The following is a 19,202-nucleotide window of genomic DNA, read 5'->3' on the forward strand; positions in this document are numbered from 1 at the left end:
GTGTAAGTCATACACCAGCATTCTATGTTACATCATCTCAAGAGTGTTCCACTGGTGGAGCAGTGGATGACATGTAAAGCATAATAACCAAGATACTACAGTTTTATTGTGATAGAAAGGGGTCTGTTAGTACTAATTCAAGGGTACTGCTGGTGCTTTGTATGAGCCAGGAGTATGTGCCTGGATGGGATATAAACATACTTTGACTAGCGGCACTATGGGTGACAGGGAGCCTGTATCGTAAGCACTTGTTGCACAGGACATACCTTTCACCAAATGTGGCCCCTTACATAAAGAACACAAACATACAACCATTTTTGAAAATGAGAACAATTCAAATATTGCGGAAAAAATTCATACTTTGGAACATTTTCTGCTCTTTGATTTTCTCACACTTAAAAAAATGGCACCATGCCTACCAGCCACTGGGAGCAAGATGCCTGCTGTGTGGAAAGACAAAACTTTGAAATGGGAGAAAATTAAACTGATGAGTTAACTTTGTTTATTTGGTTTCATTAAATTCATAATTAAAATCTTATTTCCAAGTGTTATATTTACAGACAACCGCCATCTTGCTCCCAGTGGCCTGTAGAAATAGTGCCAACATTTTAACAGAAAAAGACAGCCATTTATTTAAATGGGAGGAATGTAAATTAAAAACATGCTCCATAAAACATTGACGTAATTGGCTTTTTGAAAGTGGAGAAAAATATTGACATAATATTTCATGGAAATATTTTCCATCACTTTAAATTTCTCCTGTTAAAAAATGAATGACTACTCTTCAGTTATAAAGGGCACAGTGTCTACTGGCCACTAGGAGCAAGAGGCCTAATGTTGGTCAATGCAACGCTTTAAGTGGCTCCTGACGATAGGATGATTGCCCGACTCCACCGTCCGGCCCTGGGCAACCGCATTTTCCTCTCCCAACACCCCACCCCTGAGAGCTTGGTGGTCCAAGGCTCGACTTTCCAAGGGTGCATTTCCTACCGCACCGCCTGATAGGGAATCCAAGAAGCTGGACCACCTTGGGAAGAAGATTTTTTTCTTCCTACAGCTTAGGACTGCAGTCTGTGAACCCTCATGTCTCTTTGGCAGTTACTCCCACTCGGTGTGGGACACAGTTGCGCAGGTGCTGACACAGTGCCTGGAGGAGGCCTGGTCGTGCTCTCCCGTGCAGTTGCCGAAGGGAGAGACGCAGCGAAGTTCGCCATAAGATGTGGGCTGGACACCGCCGACTCACTAGGAAGGACGATTTCGACGTCAGTAGCACTGAAACGCCTGGTTATGGTCCCCAGGCTTTTCGGGTGATGTCCAAGCTACTCTTTTGGACATGCCCTTTTATGGCCGTCGCTTGTTTGGTGACAAAGCAGACAACGCGCTCAAGCGCTTTGAGGACTCCAGGACTACGGCCATGTCCTTGGGTCTCGCTTCCACCTCCTGCCCAGCACAGTCTGCTTTTCGCCCCTTTCGTGGCTATGGAAGGGGTGCCCCGCCACGTCTGCCCAGAGCCACAGACCTGCGCAAGCTTTCAACCTCTGTGCGGCCGGGGACGTGGGTCCCACCGTCGTGGGTCTGGGGGCCAGCAGGCGGGCCAGTCCACCAGTGCCCCTTCTGCAGCAACCTCCAAGCCTTTCAGGGCCACCTTTCGCCAGTGGGCGGCAGGATTCGCCATCACCTCCCCCACTGGCTCACCATCACGTCGAACAGGTGGGGTTTGCAGATAATCCGAATGGGCTACTCCCTCCCCTTTGAGACTACCCCTCTATCCATGCCACCTCAATTCCATCACACGTCAGAGGATCACTTGACCCTTCTCCAACAGGAAGTTACAGCTCTCTTGGCCAAGGGGGCCATCAAGCGAGTTCCTGCCCCAAAAGTAGGTTGTGGTTGTTATTCCCACTAAGTTCTGGTGCCCAAGAAGGACAAGGGCTTGTGTTCTATCTTGGATCTCAGGAACGTCAACCACTACCTCCAGAAGGAGAAGTTCAAAATGTTGACACTAGCTCAGGTCCTGTCTGCCCTCGACCCTGGAGACTGGATGGTAGTGTTGGACTTGCAGGATGCTTATTTTCACATCCCCGTCCTGCCAGCCCATCGGCGTTACCTACGGTTCACAGTAGGCTACTAGCACTTTTATTTTACCGTGCTCCCATTTGGCCTTACCAGCGCCTTTCGGGTGTTCATGAAAGTAATGGCGGTCGTCGCAGCTCATCTTCGCAGATCAGGGGTTCCAGTCTTCCCATTTCTTGACGACTGGCTGTTGAAGGCAGGCTCGCCCCAGGCTGTCGTCTCCCACCTCCAGACTACGGCCGACCTCCTGCATTCGCTGGGGTTCACCATCAACATGCCGAAGTCGCACCCAAATCCCTCTCAGAAGCTCCTTTTCATCGGAGCGGTTCTGGACACAGCGCAGTTTCGGGTTTATCCTCCCGAGCAGCGAGTCCAGGATATTTGGGCTATGGTTCTGATCTTTCAGCCTCTATCCTGTGTTTCGGTCAGAATGACCCTGCGGCTACTTGGCCTCAAGGCCTCCTGCATCCTGCTAGTGGACTATGCCAGGTGGCATATGCAGGCTCTGCAGTGGGACCTAAAGTTCCAGTGGGCACAGCATCCGGGGAATCTTTCCGATTGCATATAGATCTCGGAGGGCACTGCACACCAATTGCAGTGGTGGCTAACGAATCATGGTTGGGTCAAAGGCAGGTCCCTCGCCCTTCCCCAACCAGAGTTCACAGTGGTGACGAATGCATCACTTCTGGGGTGGGGCAGGCACGTGGGGGAGGCACAGCCACATAGGGGAGGCAGAGATCAGAGGCTTCTGGTGTCCGGCGGAGTCCAGGCTCCACATCAACCTTCTGGAGCTTCGGGCGGTACGTCTTGTACTGAAGGCATTGTATTCCTTCCTTCTGTCAAACGGAGGGTGGTGCAGGTGTTCACTGACAACACCACTGCCATGTGGTACTGCAAACCACACAAGATGATGGACGGAATGTTGCACATTGGCAAAACATTCACCCCCAGTCACAGATTTAGGTTTAATCCATCATTATTTTGCTCACCACGCTACCCCAGTTCAGACATGGCCATATGCAAATCAGTCTTGACCCTGTGCCTCATGGGAACAGTCCAGCCTGAACTGCCAAGCCATGTCTTCCCTGGACCGGAATCAAGCATCCTAGGACCGGTTTCGGGGTTTCACCCCTCTTCAGCTAGGATAGCTGGATTGCAGTGGCGTAGTGAGCACCGGACCCACGTCTGGGCATACCCTTCCCACATAGGGCGAACAGCAATACACACAAGATGATGGACGGAATGTTGCACATTGGCAAAACATTCACCCCCAGTCACAGATCTAGGTTTAATCAATAGTTATTTTGCTCACCACGCCACCCCAGTTCAGACATGGCCATATGCAAATCAGTCTTGACCCTGTCCCTCATGGGAACAGTCCAGCCCAAACTGCCAAGCCATGTCTTCCCTGGACCGGAATCAAGCATCCTAGGACCGGTTTCGGGGTTTCACCCCTCTTCATCCAGGATAGCTTGACTCCAGTGGCGTAGTGAGCATGGGACCCACGTATGGGCATACCCTTCCCACATAGGGCGAACAGCAAAACACACAAGATGATGGACGGAATGTTGCACATTGGTAAAACATTCACCCCCAGTCACAGATCTAGGTTTAATCCATCGTTATTTTGCTCACCACGCCACCCCAGTTCAGACATGGCCATATGCAAATCAGTCTTGACCCTGTGCCTCATGGGAACAGTCCAGCCCGAACTGCCAAGCCATGTCTTCCCTGGACCGGAATCAAGCATCCTAGGACCGGTTTCGGGGTTTAACCCCTCTTCAGCCAGGATAGCTTGACTCCAGTGGTACTGCAACAAACAAAGCGGGGTAGGTAGGGTCGTGGACCCTATGTCAGGAGCAGGAGGCACTTCGTCTCTGGAAGTGGCTAGAACATCAGGTGGTTCAACACCTGGCAGGTTCTCTGAACCCCAGGGCGGACGAACTCAGCCGCCGGTGCATGATGGATCACAAATGGCGTCTTCCCTTGGAGGTGGTGCAAGGTCTCTTTCAGCAGTGGGGAGAGCCTTGGTTAGATCTATTCACCACTGAAGATAATGCGCAATGTCAGTAGTTCAGCACGTTGGAATTTCCAAAGCGGCACTCGCTAGACGACGCTTTTCGTCGTGATTGGAGTTGCGGTCTTCTATATGCCTTTCCGCCTATACCACTTCTGCCCAGAGTGCTGAAGATCAAGCGGGAACGGGCCCAAGTCATTCTTGTGGCTCTGGACTGGGCACGAATAGTCTGGTATCCCAAGCTTCTGCACATGGCCATCGATCCTCCGATCACACTGCCTCTTAGGGAGGATCTTCTGTCGCAGCAGCAGGGGACAATCTTCCACCCGAACCTGTCCAGCCTCCCAACTCCTTGCGTGGAGATTGAGCGGCGACAGTTGGCGGCTTTCGACCTTCCTGCCGAAGTCTGTAACGTTATCTTGCCAGCCAGGCGTCCCTTCACGAAACCGGTATACGCCTGTAGATTGAACAAATTTATGGCATGGTGGGTAGCAAAGGCTGTGGATCCCCTTTCTGCACCCCTTCCAGAGGTTCTCCTCTTCCTTCTTTCTTTGGCTCAGCAGGGCTCTGCTCTGGTCACTCCAAAAGGCTATCTTTAGGCCATTTCAGCCTTCCTTTGGCTGCCTGACCAGCCTTCTCTTTGGAAGTCCCTTATTGTAGATCGCTATCTTAAGGGCATTACTCACTTATTTCCTCCCATCCCTTTCGTAATGCCCCAGTGGGACTTGAACCTGGTTTCGACCTATCTTATGTGCACTCCTTTCGAGCTGTGACATAACTGTCCTCTCAGGCTTTTGACACTTAAAACTGCCTTTTTGGTTGCCATCACCTCTGTTCGCAGGGTGAGTGAGCTTCAGGCTCTTTCTTCCTGGCTGTTCTTCCGGACAAAGTTGTCGTTCGCACTAGGCCTTATTTCCTTCCCAAAGTGGTTACCTCTTTTCACATAGGACAGACCCTCACTTTGCCCACCTTCTTCCTGCCCCCGCATCCTTCTAAAGAGGAAGAGAGGCTCCACCGTCTTGATCCAAAACGTGCGCTTTCATTCTATCTGGATCGCACAAAGCAATTTCGGGTGGATGACCAGCTCTTTGTTAGCTATGTGGGTGCCAAGAAAGGTCAGGCCGTGCAGAAACTAACCATTTCCTGATGAGTCGTTCTTTGCATCAAATTCTGCTATTCCTTAACGAAAAAGTAACCTCCAGTCTGGTTGCACGCCCATTCCACCAGGGCGACGGCAACCACTACTGCTTTGGGATGTGAGGAAATATGAATTTTGTGATCAGTTATGTCCCCTATCGTAGACCCCAACGGCTCCATGTGCATGCTATAAGTACATGTATGTTCCCTCCAGTTCCAGTTTTGAAGACGCCAATACATGTGCGTCCACCGTCAACATGTCCTCTTTCAGATCCGCCATGAACGGGTCAGATCTGCCATTCCTAGGTATGAAAGGCCACCGACTTTATGAGGTTCACTTTCCACATTTCACAGATTCAGGCGAGTAGGCCCTGAATTCTGTCATCAAGCCTTTCCCTGCCTTCTGCCCCTGAAAGCTCCAGTCCGAGCCTGCATCTGTATCCATGAACTTTGTCCTACTCCCTGCGCGGCTAACGGTGCCTGATCCAGCCTGTTGCCTGCCAAAAAACTGTATTTCACCTTCAAGATTATCTGCTCCGCTCCTCATCCGATGCATTCCTGTCTAGTAGTTTAGGTAAACATTCTTCCAGCTACCGTGCAAAGGGCCAGGCCTCACTGTCCTCATGCAAGTAATTCATAGCCCCTGTTACCATGGAAGATTCCTGCCCCCTCGCATCTCATGTAGACACTTAGACGCTTGTACACGCACTAACAGTCAGTATAGAATAGATTCCGTCCGAGAGACTTTTCCTTTTGGATAATACAGTTCTTTAAACATAAGATATCAGATATGATTTGTGATTAGGTTGACATGACCCCCCCAGACTTCTGTCTCCACATGTAGAGCTAAATGTCAAGTCCCCTTCACCCTCTAGTTGCACGTCAATCACACGTCATGCGGCTGCGCGCGCATCTCTGCCAAGTATTTCTGCTGACATTGCAGGATTCTTTCATGGATCCACCCACTTGTGACATCATGTTTAATGACGTATTTAGTTACACCTATGTTTACGCCTTTTTTCATTACGTATGTGTATTATATCTGTATTATCAGCTGTTACGCCTCTTGCATCTGTCTTAATGTAATGCTTTCCATATAAATACCATTACTTGTCGATAATGTATTGCCTTCCTTCCTGAACCCTCATGGTGATGGAGTGTGAAGCCTGCAATTCGAATTGTATTTCCTTTGTAGAGGAATAAAGCCTTTTAGAACCTCTAATACCACGGATTCTGCCTCTTATATTTACTGAGTTATTCTTACTAGACTTTACCGCATAAAAAATAGTACCGGTAATGAAATATTTACCACATAAATTGGCGCCCGAATAGGGACACTTTCTCATCTCACGCGCCGGAGGTGCGTTGCAGGCCCGGTCTCCTGCCACAGCTGAACGGACAAAAACGCGTACCTGCAGGATTTCCTGTATCTCCCTCCGGCCAAGCGGGGGTGACTGAGGCTGCGATCAACACCCAGACGAGGCGGTGAGAAGTGCGAAGTATCCCGACCAGAGCCTAGCTGAGAGAGCAAGATCCGAGGTATACAGAGGCCCACCAGGTTCCGAAGTTCCGAGTCCAGACGAGTCGAGTCCAGTCCGGTCCAGTTTCAGTTCAGTTCCGAGGCCTTCCGTTCCGAGCTACCCGGTGAGTACCATTGCCGGGGAGGCATTTAAACGTGCACATAATCTGTGCCGGTCAAGACGGGTTTGGGTACACAAATCCGGTCTGCACTGTTTCAGCAGTGTATCTGTACTGTTTAGCAGTATATCTAGTATGTCTTGCATATAATTAAGTATTATTTAGTGTTAGTATTATGTCAGTAACGAGTTTCTTATTAGTTATCATCGTTCGTTAAACTGTCAAATGTTAAATGTTTAATACGTTCTACATATTGTGGTGTGAATGATTGTTCATTATTGTGTTTACTGTATTAAGTGTGTTCAAATAATAAGATCTAAAAATGCCGCTCTTTTCAAAACTAAGACAGATCAAAACTAGAAAAGGGGTACTCGAAGAAGCTGTTCCCATTCCACCTAGGGACACTCCAGGATACTTTATGTATCATAAACATGGCTTAGATGCCGTGTTATTTCTTGATTAATGGGTGGACTACACCAAGGATTTACCAGAGAGTCAAAGATGGCCCGCAGCGGGGACCTGGGATGCAGACTGCATCATGAGAGTAGAAGAAGAATTATGGAAAAAGAAAGCCAGACAGTCACAGAAAGATGCCATTGAATTATGGTGTAAAGAATCATATAGACGTACAGAAAAGGCGCTCAGACAGGAAGAGAAAGGTAGGGAGAATTCGAATAAAACCCGAGAAAATTTATTAATAGAGGAAGGTACCCGAGTAAAAACAGAACAAGTAGATAGACAAAGAAATACTCTTATGAATGGTATGTATCCTCTTCTGGCCGAAGGATTACCTAAGGCTACCCCGGACTTGACTCCTCCATTGCTCCCGATAAAAGCACATCCTAAAACAGCAAAGGACGTTTTTCTTTCCTCCTATTTAGATGACGTAGCTCCCGAGTATGCTAATACCATACCACACACACCGCTTGCCGATGGTGTTCAACACCAAGAGCATCCGTCTGTATCTCCGCAGCAACAAACTCCTGCACTAGTTCCAACAGGTCCGTCCGTTTCTACTATTTTTCCCGCATCTACAATTTCTATCTTACGTCCAACGAATCCTTTTGTGCCTAGCACCTCAGACGGTGCTACAGGAGGTACGACAGACATGTTTGCCACACCGCCACGAAATAAACAGACCCTTAGAGATTTAGCACTCCAACGTACACCCCATCTAGTGACATCCGACATGTTTAAAGAACATCTTGTGGATTGTAGATACGATCCAGTGCCAGGTAAACAGGACAGATTGCTAATATCATCACTACGTATAAGACGAGCTACATTGTATTTAATGACGATACCAGGAATGGTTGAACACCTAGACGATATATATCACTTTGTCCAAACAGGGCGAGGCCCAGAAAGTATTAACGAAGCTATGGAATACCAGAAAGTGGATGTCCAAAGACAACTACTACGTTTTTTCATAAACTGCGTGATCAGGAACCAAGACAGGCCTGAGGCAGATCATGATACCATGCAAAAACTTGCCAAATGGGGTCAGAACATATCAGACGAGAAACATGATAGACAGGCGTGTGTAATCGCCATGTATCGAAAGATCCGCAAGGAAGTAGAACGAATACATAAAGAAAAACGAGAAGCAGACAGAATTGAATCAGAGGGAGAAGAGGAGCAAGAATCAGAACAAATAGAAACGATAGCTTACGTAGGTAGAGGAAGACCCCATAATAATACTAGAGGCTTCAATGATCCGATATGTCCGATACGTCCAGAATGTAATAGACATTTTCAAACCCCTATGTTAAATACAAGGTCCCCTGAACACCTATTCCAAGCCGCTGATAAATTACTCCGAGATCGAAGGGGGTACCATATGCTCGATTCCATGGATGAACAAGAATTAGCCAGGTCAGCAGTACAATGGGCTGACAGTCCCAGCAAATACAGTGATGATGCACTAGCACACACGTTTCTGAATCTTGCCCCAGACGAACAGCGTTTAGCTAGTACATACATGATTCAACACCTCCTTATATTATATAAAAGCCAACACTCCGATCCAGGACCCTTACCTGACATATTGATAGAACTACTCACGAATAAATGGAGAGGTTCAGGTACTGATTTGATTAAAGAAATTCTAGAATTTCGAAACCAGTATATAACTTTCGTGTGCCCAGAACACGTTCCAGTTCCCACTATGGGAAGAAAAATGTATCACATAGATAGACTGAATCCGTTACGCGAAGTACACCCAATCAGAGGTGAAGGTAATAACTTTACACGCGTGTTTGTGTACACGCCTATAACTAAAATCGAATTATTAGAAATGAAGAAAGTAGTACCCAGCCATGACAAGGATCCAGCAGGTTTCCACCGTGAGATAAAAGACATGCTACTCATGGGAGAGTATACCTACCCCGACATTATGAAAATACTGAAAGTGTTAATGCCTGCCGGTGTTTACGAGAAACTCAAAGAAAAGGAATGGGAGGTGGGAGACCAAAAGATAGATTGGACAGCATTAGAAAACGAAGAAAAGGCCCGAGCTGCAGGAGCAGGGCTTGGGGAAAAGACAACAGCACTACCAGGATTACTAGTGCAGGTACTGCCACGTTTATTAACTACGAAAAAGGAGGACTGGGGTGCAATCTCAGCCTGTAAACAAAAGCAAGATGAAGACACTAGTGATTTCTATTCCCGATTTGAAAAATGTTTTGGTATAAATAGTGGCATAAAAGCAAGTAGCGAGTCATATCCACATTTGTTTGTGACCAAATTAGTTGAAAATTCCCTACCGCAAGTTAAGAATGGAGTATTGAAATTTGAGAGTACCTGGCAGGGTAACACCCCGTCACAAATGTTACAGATGTTACAATATCACCACAATAGAATTAGAGAAGAACAAGAACATGAACAAAGACGTATGAAAGATACAAAAATGAAAATGCTTGTTGCTCAGTCAGTTCCAGCTGATGGTCACCAAAAGGGTGATTCAACAGGTCCAGTTAAAGGGACATGTAACTATTGTAAACAACAAGGTCATTATATACACGATTGTCCAGTTCTGAAACATAATATCGCCACGGGTAGAACTCAGGAAAGACCACGTCCACCTAGACAGGATCAGAATCAACAACAAATTCCTCAGCATGTACAACCTAGGTCAGCTCCGCAACAACTAGCTCCGCAACAGGCAGTTCCACAACAGACCGTAGCACCACCACCAGCGCAGCCTATTGCTGCCACACAAGCAACAACGCAACAGATGTACCAGTATGCACAAGCAGATTATCCCGATTATCAACGATACACATGAAATAGCCTAGAGAGGGAAGTTGGATTACCCCTTATTGAGGTTCCTGTAGATCAAGAGGGACCTTATGTACATAGTGAACTATTAGGGGAAGACAGAAAGTTTTTACTTGATACAGGGGCAAGCAGAACAACTATACGACGCAGTGAAGTTCCAGGGGCACCCCTCTCAGGCTCACAAAATATTTGCCTTGGATTCTCTGGAAAACCTCTAATTAATGACGTAACACAACCTCTTCCACTTACGGTTGGTCCATTGACACGTACTACAGATTTATTGCTTACTAAATCATGTCCGGAAAACTTGTTAGGTATAAAAACATTGAAAGCTCTAGGAGCTATAATATGTTGTTCTCCGGAAGGAGTACGACTATTTTTACGTGATTTTAAAGGTCACTACGTGTCCAGAGACATGGATCACCGGCTGCAGATTTTACCTACGCATTTATGGGCACAAGGCCCCACTGATGTTGGTTGCATGAACATTACACCATATCGAGTCACACTAAAAACAGGAGTAGTACTACCACGAATGCGACAATATAGGTTACCACCAGATGCTGTGGCGGCCTTACTGCAAATCATTGACGAACTCATTGCACAAGGAGTGGTTGTCGAAACCGACTCCAATGTATGCAATTCCCCGATAATTCCGATTCTTAAAAGAACGGATCCAAAAGCATCACCAGTATATCGATTAGTTATTGACCTGCGCGAATTAAATAAATGTATTGTACCACAATACCCTGTGGTCCCAGATATCTCTTCATTACTAACCGCTATTGATTCAGAAGCAACGTTCTTCACTGTAATTGATCTCAAGAATGCTTTCTTTAGCGTCCCAATAGATCCGGAAAGTCAATATCTGTTCGGATTCAGTTTAAATGGACGAAGTTTTAAATTCACACGCGCACCTCAAGGATTTACAGACAGCCCCAACATCTATAGCCAAGCACTAAAACAAGAACTTGACAGTATCCACATGCCAGTTAACACTGCCTTGCTTCAATATGTCGATGATCTGTTGATCACCGCCCGAAGCGAACCTGAATGTGAAACAGCGTCACTGACGGTTTTAAAATTTCTGGCCGACAAGGGGCACAAGGTGTCCCCTTCTAAGCTGCAATTCTGTGTCCCGCGAGTTGTCTACCTTGGGCACTCGCTGTCCAAGGAGGGAAGACAGCTTACACCCGACCGCATCCAGTTAATTGCTAACATGCCACCACCCAAGACACAAAAGGGGGTGCGGGCTTTTATAGGCCTCACTTCATACTGTAGGCAGTGGATCCCTCAATATGCATTTCTAGCAAAACCACTCATCCAGTTGACAACACAGGAGGCCGCCACATCGACTGTCCTCCCTTGGACTCAAGAACATACACATGCTTTTGAAAGCTTAAAGAAAGCTTTATGCCAAGCACCTGTTTTAGCAACACCATGTTACAATAAACTGTTTACACTATTTGTTACAGAACGCAAAGGTACTGCCTTGTCAGTACTCACTCAGGAACAAGCAGGATCACACAAACCATGTGCTTATTTCTCTAGTACATTAGATCCAGTAGCTCAGGCTCTTCCTGCGTGCCTGAAATCAGTGGCAGCAACAGCTTTAGCAATCAGACAAAGCGATGCCATAGTGTTAGGACATCAATTGACAGTACAAGTACCACACGCAGTAGAGGTTCTCTTGAACCGCACACAAACACAACACTTGACTATAGCGAGACTCACCGGTTACGAATTGACATTGTTTCAGCCACACATAGAAATCAGACGTTGTAATACGTTAAATCCTGCCACACTTTTGCCAGTAAATGGAACAGATCCATTAGCACATGATTGTATTGAAGTCATTACTATCACGACAAAACCCAGACAAGACTTGACAGATATCCCTTTATCAGATCCAGACTTGACATTGTATGTAGATGGTTCATGTATGAGAACAAGTACAGGAGAGTTAGTGGCCGCTTACGCAGTCACAACAGACACTGAAGTCATTGAAACAAATTGTATTAACATTTTGTCAGCTCAAGCAGCAGAGCTCATCGCTCTGACACAAGCCTGTACTCAAGCCAAAGATAAGAAAGTCAACATATACACAGATTCACGTTATGCATTCGGAGTCGTCCATGACTTCGGCGTGCTGTGGCGAGAGAGAGGTTATTTAACTTCTCATGGTGCCCACATCCAACACGGACCCCTCATTCAAGCCCTATTAGACGCGATCCATCTACCTACTGCAATATCGATTATGAAATGCAAAGCTCATACAAAAGTTACCGATATCATTTCTCAGGGTAATGACCTAGCTGACAGAACAGCTAAACAGACTGCTCAGAACCAGACTCATACAACTGACGCGACAAAGACAATAGCTCCGACACCAACACATTGCATGACAGTTAAGGATCCCGCCCTTGATATAATTGACATACAGACACATGCTACACCAGAAGAAATAAAGAAATGGACTGAATTAGGAGGGATCCAAACGGATCAAGGATGGATGACGAAGGAAAAATCTATATGGTTTCTTCCCGATTCCATGGTTCAAGTCATCATTAACACAATACACAGTCCAGCGCACCTAGGAGAAAAAGCTATGCTAGACAGTATTCAACACATTTGGTTCAACAAACACTTGCGAGCAGCAGCCAAACAGAAAGTACGTACCTGTATGATATGTTGTCAGTTTAATCCAGGTAAAAGCATCCCCGTAGAGCAGGGTGGATTTCAACCTCCCGATCATGCTTTTGAAGTCCTCCAGATGGATTATATCCAGATGGAACGATGTCGAGGATTCAAATATGTTCTCGTAGTTGTCTGTGCTCTTTCCCGTTGGACAGAAGCCTACCCGGTTTCAGATTACACTGCCCCGACTACTGCCAAACAGTTAGTTCGAGCATTCTTCCCACGGTATGGTTTGCCACGTGTTGTCTACTCAGATAACGGCCAGCCATTCTCATCCGAACTAATGAAACACGTTTCACTTTTGTTAGGCTACCAATGGAAATTCCACTGTGTCCGACATCCTGAGGCAGCAGGTCTCGTGGAACGCCATAATCAAACTCTGAAAATTAGATTGTCCAAAATATGTAGAGAAAAAGGTGTCGATTGGATAGTAGCCTTACCAGTTGCACTCTTTTACATGAGAATGGTAGCACATTCTCGAACAGGGCTATCCCCGTACGAGGTGATCTTCGGTAGACCACCAAATATGTGGGGGACGCCTATACCTCGCAAAATCACTGATGTTGACTGTAATATGCTGACAGATTACCTGGCTTCCTTGATGTCTGCACTACAATCTTGTCGTTCACAGGTAGCTGCAGCTTTTCCCGATAACACTGAGGTGAAGCCCCATGACGTGGTTCCAGGTGATCTGGTCCTAGTGCGGAATTTCGACCGGAAGACCCAACTGGAGCCTAGGTGGAAATCGCCAAAACTTGTTCTACTAACAACAAGGACAGCCGTGAAGATCGAGGGACGTAAAGGGTGGTTGCACTCGAGTCATATCAAGAAATTTTATGGACTACCGTCCAAAGTGAACACTCAGCCCTGCATTTCCTCACAGACAGACTCAAAGCTCCCCTTGGTTGAACCCACGAAAACGGAACTTTATAAACTGAAATTAAGGTCTAGCAAGTCAGACAATTTGATTGTTTAAGTCCTCTCCAAGGTGAATCGGTTGAATTTGTCTCTGACATGTATCCTTTAGACCGGAATAGAGAAAGAAATCAACAGATGCAGCTTAAAAAGCATGCGTATTGTAAATCACTTCGTAGTCATTGCACAGTAACACTATTAATTTTGTTTTTTCTAATTTTTCTGATCATTATAACTAGTATATTACTTCGTATGTATTACCCTATTTCTAAACGTGCTTATAATGTTACTGCTGAACATTCTTTTAGTGAATTACCTCCGCATGAGTTGTCCTATAGATTTGCGCTGCGCAACAACACATTCATTAGTATGTTACATCATTCCCATCAGACCAGCAATGCTACAAATTGTTGGATATGTGGCCGACTCCCTCCCTATCAGAACTATAAGGGAGTTTTGCCCCTCTTTCCGTATCCGTTAACACACAATGGCTCCTGTGGAGCATGGTTTAGTTTGATTAATTCCCTAGATTCAAATTCCGCAGTTTATCAAGACAACTGGGTATGGGGAAACCTGAACCTGGTCTTGCTTAAAGTCTGCTACCCTAACAAGGAGGGACTTCCCAAAAGAACAGGAACTGATCTAGAAAATGAAGTATATGGATTAGGTAATTTTACACTTAACCTCATGATCCTGAATGTTGAATCCGAAGCCACACCAATCTTGCCCGCTATGTCAGTATTCCCAGTTAAAGGGGAATTATGTGTAAGAAAGAATGGTTCCATACACATGGGCCATAGTAAATGCACCACTGTAATAAAATTCAGTGATCAAGGCAAATCTACATTTAGAGCTTCCCGTCATTCCTACTTCATATGTGGCCAGACCGCATATATATGTCTACCTCTAGATTGGGATGGTACCTGTTACATAGCATTCCTTCTGCCACCTGTTTTCCTAGCTCCTCCTGATTATCACAGAAATACCCATTTAGTACACAATAGACAGCAGAGAGATCTCCCGATTTGTCGATTACACTGAAACGGCATGGGAACAATATACAGATTTCAATAAAGGTTTCTTTCCTTATATAGGAACAGTCACTAATAGTAAACTGATACGTAGATTAACTAGATCCCTTGAAGCAGTAGTAAACGAGACTACTTCCGCCTTAGGCAATTTAACAGAAGAGCAGTCTGCTATGCGGATTGTTGTGCTTCAAAATCGTCTTGTCCTTGACGTCATCCTGGCCGATAGGGGCGGAGCTTGTAGAGTCATCGGATCAAGTTGCTGCATTTTCATACCAGAAAATTCACCGTCAGTATATAAAGCCATAACCCGCCTTCATAAGATTATAAGCCAGATACACCAGAGCCCAGGCACCTGGACTTGGTCCGGTTGGTTCTGGAGCGTGCTGTCAGCCTGGGGATGGAGGATCCTATCCTTCCTAGGTATTGGCTTTCTCATCCTATTCAGTTGCTGTTTATGTCTACAATGTGGGCCAGCAATTTGTGGCCTGTGTGCCACATCGTGTATCCCGCATCCAAGTTTTCGTTCAAGATCCCGGAAGAAGAAAGAAGAACAAATGATGCTATATGAACAGATCGATGGATTGATGAAGATCGATATCTCCTGAGGGTCCGTAGGGGACAAGGAGGGAATGAGGAAATATGAATTTTGTGATCAGTTATGTCCCCTATCGTAGACCCCAACGGCTCCATGTGCATGCTATAAGTACATGTATGTTCCCTCCAGTTCCAGTTTTGAAGACGCCAATACATGTGCGTCCACCGTCAACATGTCCTCTTTCAGATCCGCCATGAACGGGTCAGATCTGCCATTCCTAGGTATGAAAGGCCACCGACTTTATGAGGTTCACTTTCCACATTTCACAGATTCAGGCGAGTAGGCCCTGAATTCTGTCATCAAGCCTTTCCCTGCCTTCTGCCCCTGAAAGCTCCAGTCCGAGCCTGCATCTGTATCCATGAACTTTGTCCTACTCCCTGCGCGGCTAACGGTGCCTGATCCAGCCTGTTGCCTGCCAAAAAACTGTATTTCACCTTCAAGATTATCTGCTCCGCTCCTCATCCGATGCATTCCTGTCTAGTAGTTTAGGTAAACATTCTTCCAGCTACCGTGCAAAGGGCCAGGCCTCACTGTCCTCATGCAAGTAATTCATAGCCCCTGTTACCATGGAAGATTCCTGCCCCCTCGCATCTCATGTAGACACTTAGACGCTTGTACACGCACTAACAGTCAGTATAGAATAGATTCCGTCCGAGAGACTTTTCCTTTTGGATAATACAGTTCTTTAAACATAAGATATCAGATATGATTTGTGATTAGGTTGACATGACCCCCCCAGACTTCTGTCTCCACATGTAGAGCTAAATGTCAAGTCCCCTTCACCCTCTAGTTGCACGTCAATCACACGTCATGCGGCTGCGCGCGCATCTCTGCCAAGTATTTCTGCTGACATTGCAGGATTCTCTCATGGATCCACCCACTTGTGACATCATGTTTAATGACGTATTTAGTTACACCTATGTTTACGCCTTTTTTCATTACGTATGTGTATTATATCTGTATTATCAGCTGTTACGCCTCTTGCATCTGTCTTAATGTAATGCTTTCCATATAAATACCATTACTTGTCGATAATGTATTGCCTTCCTTCCTGAACCCTCATGGTGATGGAGTGTGAAACCTGCAATTCGAATTGTATTTCCTTTGTAGAGGAATAAAGCCTTTTAGAACCTCTAATACCACGGATTCTGCCTCTTATATTTACTGAGTTATTCTTACTAGACTTTACCGCATAAAAAATAGTACCGGTAATGAAATATTTACCACAGATGTCTGGGTCCCCCTTCATGACATTTGCCTGGCAGCTACATGGACTTCCTTGCACAAGTTTACTAAACACTACTGCCTGGACAGCCAAGTCTGGAGAGATGGCCGTTCAGTTCTCCCAGACTTCCTGGTGTGAATTTGGTTCGCAGACCCACCTCCGGGGTTGGTATTACTAGGATATCTATTCTAAGGTGAGGAATCCATAACTGTCTCTTTCAGATGAACAAGTTACTTACCTTTGGTAACGATATATCTGTAAGAGACACAGATCAGTTATGGCTTCCTCACCACCCCACCCATCTTACCCGTTCTGCAGACTGACTTCTTGGGTAAGGGACTTCCCTTCAGGGCCCTAGTTGTGTGCACCAGTGGTCTGTGTCTTGCATGGCTCTGCTCTTCTGGCGTGGAATGTCGTGAAAAGAACTGACGTCAGCCCACAGGAGCGGCGTCTAAGTAGATACTGCGACGTCATTCCAGCGACCACTATGCCAACGACGAACGCAAAGTCATCCGATGCCACCTACCGACGCGCACGGGTACTGCTGAAGAAAAATTCTCTGTATCCAGTCTGACGCTTGGGGGTAATTCTAAGGTGAGGAATCCATAACTAATCTATGTCTCTTACAGATATATCTTTACCAAAGGTAAGTAACTTGTTCTTCAAGGCTGTGAGCTACTCTGAAAGTGTTTGCAAGCTACTTGTAGCTTAAGATCGACTGGTTGTAGCATTTGGTTTAGGGACCAAAATGTGTTACTTAGGCACCAGTGACTTGTACAGTCTCCGTTATTATTCTCTTGCTTTCTCCAGGGTCGCAAGCTGCTGATAATTGGGACCACCAGCCGCAAGGATGTCCTGCAAGAGATGGAAATGCTGGATGCATTCAGCACCACCATCACTGTGCATAACATCTCCACTGGCGAGCAACTCATGGAGGCATTGGAGGTGAGTCAACCTCAAAAGAATGTCTCAGCAAAGATCTGAGGCTACAGCCAAATGGAAAGCATACACAACACAGTGTAATTTGAGTCCTCCTTACTCTAAAGTCCCTGATAACCCTGTATTAGTCTGGAAAGGTCACTGAGGCAGGAAGTAGCCTGAAAGGCAGGCAAAGTACAGACCAGAAAGAGAAAACTGTAGCACTTGGGATGTAGTGTAAATGAGGGGCACTGGACATTGCCCAGGAGAGCAGTACACTTGTTGTAAGAAGTGGACTAGGGTGGGAGCACTCACAGAAGGGTGAATGTTTAAAGAAAGGAGTTGGATGTCCAAAATGAGAGTTGGGTATGTGTTCTAACCAAGCATGTGGTTAACTACACACAGTAATGGTAAGCAAATCAAGGTGGAGACACTGCACTGCCAGTGAGGTGCATGTGTCCTACAGTCCGGCCCAAACATCAAGGTGGGGCACAGTGCTTCAGGAGTCTATGCTACTGTGCTATGATGTGCATGTGCGAGCAATAATCGCAGTGAGAAAGCCGGGTAAATCTCTGCCTTAGGAGTAGGGATGTGACACACATGTGCCACAGAGATACCATATGGACACTGTGTTGGCCAGGGGGGAGGCTGGATGTACTCAGCAGAGTTATGTAGTGGTGAGGGCGGGGGGCTGTATGTACTCAGTAACGTTAACTAGCGTTTAGAGTGGGATTTAATGGTTCCCAGAAGTTGCCAGTGGAGAAACTGCAGTTTAGAGGCAACGGAAGGCTGTGCAAATGGCACCTGTGGTGGAATACAGCGCTGCCTTGATTTTGTAGGGTGGGAACAGTGCCCAAGGGGTTGGACACAGTACTGTTCAAGGGTGTGTGTAGGGCACAGCACTGTGTGGACAGTGGAAGCTGGGGTGTGGTCATTTGTAACATCACAAGGCTTGGGGTGTGAATGTGGACCACATCACTCACCAGGACTATAGCATGGAAATGTTTCTGGATCGGTTGATATTCCTCGGATATTCTGCTGTGCAGCTAATTATTTCAGAAGTGCATTCTAAAGCAGCCCCTATTTTGTGTCATTTTACACCTCCTTATTGACACCTAATCGAGTTCTGGTTTTAAGATAGCATTTAAAAATATAGAAAAATACTTTGTTTTCATTTTGAAAGTGTTTATTCTTAAACAATAATGAATTGGTAGTATTTCATAGTTTTGCTGACATGCAGCACTGAAATACTTGTATCTGACCAGGAGTGTGAGTTGTCCGATACCCTCAAGTTTCCCCTTGCAATTCATGAATTCTTTAGGAGCGGGTGGCCATAGGTTGATAAGTTTATATGAACAGATATTTCATTACTAATCACGCTGCTCCTTTAGCATAACAGTACCTAGTAGAGCTGCAGAAGAGAGAGAGAAACACAAAGGCATGTCTATTGTAATGTAGGAGGAGCTTGTTATTGGATATGTTATTGTAAATACATGTCAGGCATTGAAAGAGGCGATAAGAGTGTAGTAATGTGTGCAGCAAGAGGGGCTCTATTTCAGCTGTCCATTTGTGGAGTAGGCAATTATGAAACAATGAGATTTCCCACAGGCTGCTGCTTTGAATGCCAGGGTGAGCAGGGTTAAAAACTCTTCATATAGGCCAGTCCCCCCGGTGTGC

At 46.0% G+C, this 19,202-nt stretch overlaps 1 protein-coding gene across 4 annotated transcripts in view; it reads left to right on the forward strand.

Moving 5' to 3' along the window:
- The window catches only part of LOC146869886 (vesicle-fusing ATPase), a 1,522,848-nt gene that overhangs the window by 1,387,410 nt on the left and 116,236 nt on the right, over nucleotides 1-19,202 (forward strand). For 3 of the 4 annotated variants that reach the window (XM_085623829.1, XM_085623831.1, XM_085623842.1), the window contains one exon: nucleotides 17,418-17,552. The exons of the other annotated variant lie outside the window; for it this stretch is intronic. In XM_085623829.1, coding sequence (XP_085479955.1) covers nucleotides 17,418-17,552 — 135 coding nt within the window. The remainder of the gene's footprint in view (nucleotides 1-17,417; nucleotides 17,553-19,202) is intronic. 4 annotated transcript variants of the gene reach the window in all.

Source organism: Triturus cristatus, chromosome 1_1 (genome assembly GCF_964204655.1).
Source record: "Triturus cristatus chromosome 1_1, aTriCri1.1, whole genome shotgun sequence".
NCBI lineage: Eukaryota > Metazoa > Chordata > Amphibia > Caudata > Salamandridae > Triturus > Triturus cristatus.